General features: G+C 38.7%; 1 protein-coding gene across 2 annotated transcripts; it reads left to right on the top strand.

Moving 5' to 3' along the window:
* The first annotated feature begins 812 nt into the window (after nucleotides 1-812).
* On the top strand, nucleotides 813-8,520 carry areg (amphiregulin). Of its 2 annotated transcripts, none has more exons than XM_034236385.1 (6): nucleotides 813-950; nucleotides 1,683-1,835; nucleotides 4,372-4,594; nucleotides 4,889-5,059; nucleotides 6,242-6,355; nucleotides 8,242-8,520. In XM_034236385.1, exons 1-5 carry the CDS (start codon nucleotides 914-916, stop codon nucleotides 6,333-6,335), a joined length of 678 nt encoding a protein of 225 aa, XP_034092276.1. In that variant the 5' UTR covers nucleotides 813-913; the 3' UTR covers nucleotides 6,336-6,355; nucleotides 8,242-8,520. The 2 variants fall into 2 exon arrangements, with proteins under 2 accessions (XP_034092276.1, XP_034092273.1); XM_034236382.1 differs by having other exon boundaries at nucleotides 4,357-4,594.
* The last annotated feature ends 3,504 nt before the right edge of the window (nucleotides 8,521-12,024 follow it).

Here is a 12,024-nt window from a genome sequence, read left to right as displayed (position 1 = left end):
CACACACACACACACACACACACACACACACACACACACACACACACACACACACGTGTTGTCATGTTTTCAAAACATAAAAGAAGGTTACAAAAAAATTGTGAATTTGATTCACATTGTTCCTGATTACCATCTTTCATCTGTGGCTCACGAGGTGGAGCAAGCAATTTATGATTGTGATTATTGCTTTTCATGCATGTATTTTCTTTCTGTAAATTGTAGAATTGCAGTGATGACCTCGACTTTCAGTTTATTACCAACACAAGCGTATGTTCATCATCTGTTAAACTCATTAAACGTTCTCACACTTTGAATATTCCCAAACTAAAATACAAATTATGTCTATGAAATCAGCTTTTTTTCAGTTTTTGTAAAGTTGAAACAAGGTCTTCACTTGTATCAGAGTTGTGAGTGTTTTTTTGTTTTTTTGTGAGTGTGTGTCTATGTAGCTAATGGAATCACTTGGTAACTTTGGCCTGATTCTTGAGCATAGAGGGAGACGTGCGGAGGCAATAACAATTACAGAATACATTAAAATGTTTTGTGTCTTGGTTTTGTTCAGGATTATTATTCAAGTCAGAAGCCTTTTTATATGTGAAGGCATAGGATGCTTAATCGATTGCCCCAGGCGATATACACACACCCACACCCACACCCACACACACCCACACACACACACACACACACACACACACACACACACACACACACACACACACACACACACACACACACACAAACACGCCCTTTCGTTGTTGCATATAAGAGGCAGGCGTTGGTCTATAAAAGCTGAAGCTGCACCCAGTGGAGGTAAAGAGAGCAAATCACAACCTCTATCAGCAGGGGAGACACACACACTTGCACACACAGATACACAGATTAGCTGCCATACACACAACAATCTTCCTGGGATATGAACCCTCTCATCGTCACCTGTCTCTTCTGCTTCGGTAAGTCTGGACATGTACTGTATATTCTGTGTGCAGAGAGTGTGAATTGATGAAATGGAAAGAAAGATAAAAGTAAAATGGTATGAGGGCAGAGGGAGAGAGCTACTGTAGAGGAAGAAATAGATGTTTCTGCAAGTGAGAACAGGAAAAGGATATTCATTTGTTTGAGAGAAATAATTATTTGTGTCAGAAGTGTCAACATATTTACATATAAAGCTTTGATTGAATGTTTTTCGTGATTGTTGTTGTTGTTGGTGTGAATGGTGCGTTCAGGTACAGTGCAGTTCTGGATGTGGACTGGTTGTACTGGTTTCAGTTTGTCTAATTTACAAGATGTCAATATTTTAAGATAAATGGATGACTCAGATGTATGTGGTCCATGATTATAGTCTACATTACATAGTAAAAGGAAGTAAGGAACCTTTAGTTTTTGTTCATCATAGAAAAAAAGGAGAACTGTTGTCTGTTTCCTTGTTGCTTTTTAAGTATAATATTAAACATATCAGATATCAGCTAAATATAATTCTTCACAGTTCTACTCTTAGTTTAGTTTCTAAACTTTTATAACTTTAAAAGAGCATTATCTATGTTCCTATTTACTGATTTTTGACAATAAATGACATCATGTGATATGAACTTTTACCCTAATAATCGTATCCATATCCATATGCGGATTTGATGTGATCGCCCGGACATTCCCTTTATCTTTGTGTCCTGTGTGTTTTCCACTAGTCTCCGGTGCTTTAGGTGCCCAGGGTTCTGGGGCCACTTTCTCTGATGAACTATCTGGAGTGACCACGGGTTCGGCCTCCGGGGAGGGCCTCCAGAGTTTGCTGAGCAACGATGACGAGCTGGAAGTAGACGAAGAAAATGTCAGCATTTTTGGTATGAGAAATTATTTTCTTCTTGGCCTTACTTTTTTAGCATTTAATTTCTTTGAAAATGCTGGGTTATGTGATTTGAGGCTCATTTCTCAATTTAAACAGGATAACTAAATATGACATGAGTACAATATGATTTTCCTAAATGCAATGGAGAAGTGTAGGAACAAAATTCTCTTGTACTTTATTTAGGATCTGCATTAGCTATTTGCGCAACAGTTTTTTCCTTGGGTCTACATAAAAAGACAATATATTCAACATCAGATTATTCACATTCCAATGTAACAACAACATGAACCTTTCAAGTTGTAAATAATTCAGTATAGTATCAGTAGTAGCGACAGTATTCAGGATATCTTTGTTGATCATGTAATACTTTTTTTTAACTTTGTTTTACTGTCGCACAAGTAGAAAGATTTATGATAACATCAACTGTTTTTGATTTGGAGTACATTCATTTCATTTCATTTCAAACCTTTATTTAATCAGATTGGTCCCTTGAGATCATAGATCTATTTTTCAAGGGAGACCTGCAGCATATAAGTTCCACATGAAACATAAAACAATAAAGGACATCATACATTATATTTACAGGATACATTTACATAGTTATAGACATTTACAAGTGCCCATAGTATCAACGAGCATTTCATTTACCCTAGCTTTAAAAACATGCAGAGGAATAAAATTGCTCAGTTTCAATTCTTGCTGAAATTGTTCCAAGCAAGTGGAGCTGCGCACATAAAAGCTGTCTTACCTAAGACAGTCCTTGATCTTGGCACATTTAACAATACTACATCATGCGATCTCAGACAATAGCTGCTTGCAACTCTCTGTGTTATCAGAGAGCAGATATAATACGGAGTTTACCCAACAAAGCTTTATAAATAAACATGTACCAATGACTGAGCCTCTTTACAGTAAGTGATGGCAAACCTGCCTTGGCATACAGGGTACAGTGATGAGTAAGTGCTTTACAATTTGTGACAAATCTCAGTGCGCTGTGATAGGCGGCATCTAACTTGTTCAGGCAATAGGCAGGTGCATTCATATACAACAAATCACCATAGTCCAGCACAGGTAAAAAGGTCACAGCCTTTTCCTGGCTTCAAATGAGAAACAGGTCTTGTTTCTAGACAGTTCAGCAGAATACCAAGGATTGTATCGTCCCTTTACTCTAAATTGATCTCCATAAAACCAAGATAAAAATAAGACCATGCCGTTTCTACATCAGCACACAAATCGATTTTTCCCCAATCAAACCCAAACAGATCATGCACAAAACCCTGCTCCACAAAATGTTTTATGTCTCTCTTGATGATAATACGAGGTTTAACCTTTTGGACCTTTGTGTCCCTAATTGTAGCTACAGCACAGTGGTCACTCACATCATTTGCAAATACTCCCACAGATGAGTATTTATAGGGAACATTAGTTAAAATGAGATCAATTAGGGAGGATTTATTAGGGTGCATATTAGACTTAATGTTAGGGCGAGTAGGACTGTCAACAATCTGAGTAACATTTAAAGAGATACAAAGGTTTTTAAAATCCTCTGATACTGCAGTTAACCAGTCCCAGTTAAAATCTCCAAGTAGCACTATTTCCTTGTAGTCTAGCTGCGATAAAAGATTTGCTAGCGAAGACAAGGAGTCCTTGACAGCTGAGGGGGGTCTGTAACAGCCCACGACCATGACCTGTTGACCCTTTGCCACTTCTATATTTAAGGCTAAAAATTCGAATTGCTTACTGATAGATTTGGAAACTAATGTGGGTACACTGAACTTATTCTTAACATAAATGGCAACGCCACCACCTTTATTAGGCCGGTCGGTACGATACACATTATAACCATTTAAGGCAATGTCAGAGGCCAAAATAGATTTGTTTAGCCATGTTTCTGATAAAACAATGACGTCAGCGTCAGTCGATTTTGCCCAAATGCGGACAAAATCTAGTTTACCTAACAGACTGCGCACATTCAAATGGATGAGACCCAACCCAGACCTAGCTTTAAAATCAGCAGGAGTAGCGATCTGACTACTACTACTGGGCGGACCAGGGTTAGGTTGTACATTTCCTGACAGTAATAACAACAAAAAAAACAGGCATCTTTTCCTCTTAAACGACACAAATACATTGTCATCTACTTTAGAATCACCGGAAAAGTCTGCGAGAGTGTGATTTGAGCTTAAGAAGCAGTCCTGAAGAACCATCATCGCAGGAAAACAAAAAAGACAAACATATTTTGTCGAGCAGGTTGTCTGTGACAAGGCAACCGGTAATTGTTTCTGCAACACATCCGAACCTTTGCAGGGGATGCCCACTGCGGGTGGCAGAACAGACCTGAATCCAGTAGACTCCTCAGAATGACTAGAGATCTTCTCATAGTCCAAAACAGTTAACAGACACAGCAGAATCCCGATATGGGCCATTTTCCCAGACCATGAAAACACTTTTATCAGAACCTATCATTGTAGAAACTCAAATCATGTCAAAAACCTTAGATACCATTTCACTTGCAGTTTCTCCTGCTTCAGAGTTACACCACAGTAAAGATGAGAAGAAGAAAAGGAAAGGCAAGAAGAAGAACAAGCACAAAAGTAAAAGCACGACTCCTCTCAACCCCGAGCCCACGTTCTCCACTAACGGGTACACGTCCACACACACCACCACGGAGGATCCCTGCACCTCCAGCCACGTGGGCTACTGCATTTATGGCCGCTGCAATTACATCGAGGGCCTGCAGGAGCCTGTGTGTATGTGAGTACAGCATCACTTCACTTTGTGTAGTTGCATATTTGTACACAACAAAACTGAAGCATTGACTTTAATTAAATGTATTATGTCAACAGATTTCACATAACTGTATTAGGTTAGTTGAAAGCAGTAATATGAAGTTGAGCCCAATATTTTAAACATAATATTATTGCTTTCAACTAACCTAATACAGTTATGTGAAATCTGTTGACATAATTCCTTTCTTAAGTCAACGGTTCAGTTTTTTCAGTGTCAAGAAAAGAAAATCACTCCTCCTTCTGTAAACTCTTTCCTCAGATGTCAGAAGGGTTATGACGGGGGACGCTGTGAGATCCAGTCTCTGGAGGTACTTAAAGACCCGACAGATCAGATCAACAATACTGAGCTGGTGCAGATGGTCCTGGTGATCATCGCCGTGGTCCTGTCGGTCATCAGCTGCACCGCCATCCTGCTCATGACCTGTGCTCAGTGAGTATTCAAGACACACACATCAGTACTTTGTGGGTGGAAGGCCAGTAAGGATTATTGTGGTTAAACCAGTTCAAACTTTTTAATGAAACGTGCAAAGATGCCAGCATAGCGACTTCAAGTGAACCTCACCCACAAACTTAACCCTGCTTAAGCTAACAAAGGTAGAAGTGATAAGCATTATTGTAGACATGGGAATGTTGCCAATTCCATAGAGATAATGAGATAAGAAAGATTATGACAAAATATTATACAACACGCAAAGAAACATGAAACTGTGATCTTACTTAAACCGATTGAAATGTGTCCATAACAAGGCGGTACTCACCAGCATTATGTTGTTTTGCTGGCTCATTCCTTTTGTAGAAAGTACATTCAACCCCACTGGATTACAGTGTACCGGCTCAGAGTGGCATGCTTCTCTGTCCTTCTTTAGTATCACTTTTCACAATAGTTGGAACTATAACAACACTTTTAATCTCCTGGAATAGAGAGATTATTGAAGCTTTAAGCATGAATGCCTGAGGGCAAAACACCCTCATAAAACCCATGAAAACCAACATATCATACCCAGAAACCCTTCGTAGCATTTGGACACACTGATACATTAACACACCCAAACACACCCAAACTATAAAGGCATTGCTCATGACATTAACAGGACTCCATGATCCACCTGTCTCATGGCTCATTCTTACTTTTACCGTAGACTTTCATTTCACTGTGTCACGTTGATGAATGTGTTACTCATTCTTTATTTGAAACTGCCACCCACTTTATCTTAAATGTCCAAGTCATTTGATGTGTATTCACAGTTCCCTATCAATATGTATCTAAATCACAGCTATTGTTGGAATGTAGGACAAAGTCTAAAGTCCGTTGCTTACAGCATCATAGCCAAAGTGGATAGAGAGAAAGTAAGACTTATTACAGAGTGAAACCTACAAATGATTTTCTTATCAAAACAGCCTGAAAATCAACAGTCACACTTTTCATATTCAATACACTTAATGTGCTGTACTTAAAATTGCTGCCAAAACACAACAAAAGGCCACCTTCAATTTCATTTGTCCAGACAGCATCAAAGCCATGTAACTGACTCCCGCCTTTCAAAATTACTTTACTGTGATCATCTGATAAGAAATGTCCAAGTTTCATACTCACGTTGAATGTCTTTTGTAGCTACAGGTCACATAAAAACTTCCTGGCATCCTACCTGGGAACTGGGACGGAGCAGGAGAAGCTACAGAAACCCAACAGGGATGTTGTGGTGTGAGGGCATAAAGTTACCATGAGGTAAGTGTTGCTGAGGTTCTGACTGTCACTTCTACTGTGCTTTTATAGTGCTCAAGAATTAATACTGCGTTAAATAGGCCTAGATTACATCGTAAAGCTTTTTAATTCGTAAATATCTCAATACCCCAAACTTCAAAACGTTTTCTTAACTTCCTCCTTGTGATAAAGCTTAGCAACCCTAATTGCTAATGTTTGTAACAGGCTGTTTTATTTTAAAGTAGTGTTCATTGGCTGATCCTTTGTGTGTAAAGAGATGGATGCCGTGGTCCCTTTTTACCATCTCCAAAACCAAAAACACGAGGGCGAAGTCTCAAACTTTTCCGTTGTTTGTTCTAACTTAAGCGGCGAGCGTTAGCATGTCCCTAAAATTGGGATAACACATATTTTAGTCCATCACCTAAAGGTATTTTCTGTTGTAAAAAAGTGAAACATACTGTTTAAAAATAAGACAATAAAATAATAAATCTAACCTCAGTCTTGCATGTTTAAGTATGTAGACTGAGCAGCACTGAAACAGGTGTATCAGTATGTTAGATCAAAAGAACAGCCTAATCCTACATAAATCCTTATCATATTTATAATACTATAGGATAAACTACGGTATAGCTCTAAAATACACAAAATACTATTTCTTTATTCAATAATTAGGACCCCATATAGCTACCGAGTTTATGTTTTGAAAGGCATACTACCTAGCCAATGGTTTGTTAATGCCATATTAGATGCCGTAAAATGGACATTCAATCAGGCACTCCTGCATTTCCGGTGGTGTACATTTTGGTGATGTATTACAGCCAAAAGTCTTGCCTAAGTCCTCAGAGGGTGTCGTCAGGCCTCCCCTCACGTCAGCCTTAAGCCAAACAGGAAAGAGTGGGCTCAGAGAGTGACAGAGAGCCGCACGCCTGTTGTTGTTTTTTTAACACGCAAGTAACCTCACGCAAAGAGGAATCCCCACCAGAGGAATTCTTTTGGATTAGCCTGGGGATGTATCAGCCTGCCCCATCCCTGCACTGCATACCAGCGAAAAGACAGAATCCACACATTCGATCAAACACATTCACTATGTGTGTCTCAAACAATAACAGTTCTGACACACTGACTGTAAATGAAGGTTCGTGAAGTAACAGCTTAATTACTCCACATACATGTGGTCAGATCTCACTGAGCAACACACGTACAGCTTGCAGACTTCACATGTTCAAACTGAAATAGTTAGCCTCCAGACAAACAATGAGGCTGTGCAGCATTCTCCTAAAAGCTGCGTCACTCAGTGTCCACAATAAATGTGTCTTTCAAATTGCACCTTGCTGGCTTGAGATTGGATCAGCACCCCAGCCTTGATTCTCACTCGCTTTAAATAGTTTAATTAATGTGAAAACTATGGCCTGGGTATTATTTGTCAATCAGTTGAATCAGTTATGATAAGGGTTTACTCACCAAAGCCATTGGCGAAATAGGGGAAGTCAACGACATAGCTTCAACAAATGACAAGAAAGGAGCGGTCAGACCATTTGACAGGTTTTGAATGAGTAAGAATACATTATCAAACCATGGCAAGTACAGTAGGTCATAGTTGAACTAGCAAATAAGTCTGTAGGCTTGTTCAATCAGTTTAATTTCTAAGATCATAATTTTTTTTTATTATATGCATAATGGCCAATGGTAAATTATCATACTTTGTACTAAAGAAAAGTGCACATACACAGGTTTAAATTGAACATTTAACTACACTGTACTGTATATGCTGACATGTACTTCCTTTAAAACGTTTTTTATAGCAGTTTTGAATTTTATCTTGAAAATAGTCTTACTTTGACTTAAAATGTGTTGCATGTTTCTATGTTCACATCATTATTGACTTTTGATTTCTCTCCATCTCTCCTCAGCCAGCTGCGCGACTCAAAGACAAAGCCGACCAGAAGAAGTAGAGTGCATAGACAGCTTTATTAGATGTTGTGTCAAAAACATTGTCCAGAACTTGTTAGAATGTAATTTATTTAGTGTGATTATTTATTGCTTATGACTGTATGAGTATGATTGAGTGTTGGACTATTGTGAACTATGGAAAAAGTGCGGTTTGGTTTTATTTATTTACTGCTGTTATAGGTCAGAGAAAAGCTCCTCATCTCTCTCTGGGATGGGATTTGTTCACAAATAAAGTGTCTCAGTGTTATATGAAAGAGTTATTTATTTATGCATCTATGCCTCTGAATTGTGTGTTTACATTCCCATCTGTGGAGGCATCCCATACCTCTGCAGTCTGCTCACACAAACACCTCGGCCTTTTAGCCAAACACAGATCAGTAGACAGGAATAACCCTGAGAGAAGCTCAATGTAACATCAGGGAGGAATTCAGATTTCAGAATTCAGAGAGCAACCAAAATCATGTCAAGTATTTATGTGTGTGTGTGTGTGTGTGTGTGTGTGTGTGTGTGTGTGTGTGTGTGTGTGTGTGTGTGTGTGTGTGTGTGTGTGTGTGTGTGTGTGTGTGTGTGTGTGTGTGTGTGTGTGTGTGTGTGTGTGTGTGTGTGTGTGTGTGTGTGTGTGTGCGCGCACTTTTCAACTCATTAACCGTTGTGTTGCCATAGCACTGAAGTGTTTTTAACAGCGGAGTAACGCCTAAAGCTTTGTGAATGGGTCGACAACAGACAGGTGCACTGGGACAAGAAGCGGGGGCGTGTTCAGTCTGATCTATTTTGAGATATTTCCAGGTAGCTTGGAAGTTATCTCCTATCGCATATACAAACACATACTTGAACATAATTAGATGTTTCACGTCAGGACAAAGGAGCCTAGAATAGCCTGAGCAAAAAGAGGGCGACACAGTTCCACACAAAGACAAGTGTTGAAGTGCAGCTCAGAGTTAGTTAGTTGAAAAAGGCTATAGCTACCAGAACAAAAATAATAAGATGTTTAGATGGTTTAGCCAAACGTTACTACTTGCACTGCATTGGCTTCTCTTTTCAGCCATGGAGGTTGCAGCTTGAAAAAAGTCGTGTTTACTGTGTTGCTCAGCAAAATACATTGTACATTCTTGAGGTCTAACAAACGTGTTGACTAAATGTCCTTCCTCACATTTTTCAATGGAGATTATTTTTAAGGTTCAAAACCTAAATAGCTTACATCCATGTTTAGTGGCAATTTTCTCCTTTTTGCTGGTACCTAGCATCTTGGCTTTGTCCCGCAACTTAAGATATCAATTAAACTCAGTTAATCAATAAACATATAAAGCAAGTAGCTAGTTTCTCTTTGTGCTAAGCTAAGCTAACTAGCTGCTTCATTCCTAACAAGTGTTCAACATCTTCTCAACAACCAACTTTATGCCAAAAAGTTTGTTTAAAATAACTTATTGTTCAGGTTTTTTTATCCCTGTTTTTAGACATATGTCTATTTCTGTAAATGATCAGTCACATTTCTTCTATGTGTTCTTACTTACCAGTAGAACTGATTCTAAATATCTGAACCTAGCCTCCGATTATAAAAAGATACAAGGCAGAGATTAGCATATACATATGACTATGACTCACCTGCCAGGATAAAACAGTTTCTAGTCACCTTTATAAAACAAGGTTTCACTAAGTGTTTGTGTGGCGTTGCGTCACTAGTGATGAGGGAAAAGGTGAGGCAAGGTGGGCAGCCCATCCTGGTGATGCAAGCAGAGGTAAACAATTACTGTGTGCGTGTGTGTGTGACAGTTAACTCTATCACAGAAATTGCTATCCAAACACATCAAAAACATACATAAACACGTTGGTATTCATCCACTTGACAAAATAAGTTGATAAGGGCGTGGTGAGCTTTGATAGTTTTGTCGGCAGTGAGGTGGGCCCTGAGCTTTTGTTGGTGGCCATGGAAACAGAGTAAACAAACGGGCAGATGGTTGGTCAGCGATAATTCACTTCAAATAAAGACCAACTGGAAATTCATGGGTGTGGTAACGTATTTTTCCCCTTAAACCCGAGCCTGTTTTTCAGGTTTCAGGCTCGAAAATGACATTCCCAGAACAAATGACCATATCTTCCCTTCTAAAAGGGTTACATTAATAATCTTTTTTCTCAAAGTAATGATAAACCTGTGAGTTGGATGTAGAAGAGTCAGATTCAATATAGATGTTTTTTATTTTAAAGAAAATTCAGATTGAACATGGTAAAAAACTGTAAATTATAGTGTCCGTCCAAAATATATTTTTTACTTATAGTGAAAACTAACCTTGGATGATGGGTTAGTAGACTAAAAGTTTTAGGAATCCAAAGTACAACATATAATAAGTACCCTGTATCAAGATTGATGCAAAACAAGTGATATTTGACCTTTTTAGACAGATTTAGCACAAAAAAAACTCTTCTGGGGCCATTTGGGTGGATTTTCAATATCTCTGGCCCCCCTTGCTGGATTTTGACATGTGACATATCTTTCTGACCGTCGGAGCCAATGGAATCGAGGGGAACTCCCACATAGTTCTTATTTGGTAATGTGTGTGTGTGAGACTGCCGCATAGCCTAGACCGGAAGCAGCAGCCACTCTGGTCGCTACCATTAGCAGCTAACATTTGCTCTCCGATTTTTACATAAAAATGGAATTATGGATTATAAATTAAATCATTTTTGTATACAGAGACGTTAAAAACCTATGGATTAACCGATTCAGCTGTGTACTTTCTGGTTTTAATGCCATTGAACACGTCTTTTGATCAGATTGACAGCTACGGTGAGACGATCTCCCTAGAAGCTCCGTAAAAGGTACGTGTTGTGATGTCTGTATTTGCTTCCCCTGTCGCGAGTCCGGATCACTCAGTGATGATACTATATACCTAAATAATCTGTGGAACCTCAGCTTTAATCGGATATATTGTATGTGCAGCTACGATAAGTAATAAGGGTACTTTTATCTTGAGTTCTGTGCCAATGTCCGTTAGCATTTTTCGCTAAGGGGTCATTTAGATGCTTCTTATGAGACTTGTGTTTTGTTTTGGTAAAAATGGTTTGTATCGTCAATTAGCTGAGATTATTTCCGTTAATCTGGTATAATACATTAATAGGTTCTTAAATATTAAGATCCCCTGAGACACAGTGTCGTGAAAAAAAACAGGGTCCCCGCCGACGGGGACCTTGAGGTTTAACAGGTTTTAAGCTTTACAAGAGAAGGTCAGTTGCCAAGGCGAGAACTTTTTATTTCTTCTGTTGTTTCTTTGACTTCCTGCACTGAAATTAATTCAGTCATGCTTGCAATGTGGCTCCTTGGTGGGCAAAGTCAGTCGGCCCGACAATTTGTTAGAAACTGAAATATCCTCACAACTATTGGATCAATGTCCATTAAATTAGCTTCAGACATTCATGGAGCCCAGAGGATGAATCCAAATGATGATCCTCTGACTTTCTGAACTATTTCATGGATTGCTCTGAAATTTGGAATACACATTCTTGTGTTTTTCTCAGGATGAAATATAACAATTTTCCTCTGGCATCTTTATCAGTTTAATTTGAATTAGTTTAAAACTTTGGTTTATAACCAAATATCAGCGAAGCTTTAGTTTCATTCGCTAGATTGTACTTAGTGCAATTAAGCACATGTCAGCATGTTAACACGATACAATAAAATGTCTTTGCATTTGTATGCTTATTAATTACTTTTCAGTCATTTTAAAATGATCTAAAAAAAAACGTTATTG

This window comes from Gymnodraco acuticeps, unplaced genomic scaffold (genome assembly GCF_902827175.1).
Source record: "Gymnodraco acuticeps unplaced genomic scaffold, fGymAcu1.1, whole genome shotgun sequence".
NCBI lineage: Eukaryota > Metazoa > Chordata > Actinopteri > Perciformes > Bathydraconidae > Gymnodraco > Gymnodraco acuticeps.
Note: the sequence above shows the minus strand (reverse complement) of the source record. Positions and strands in the feature narration are given on the sequence as shown.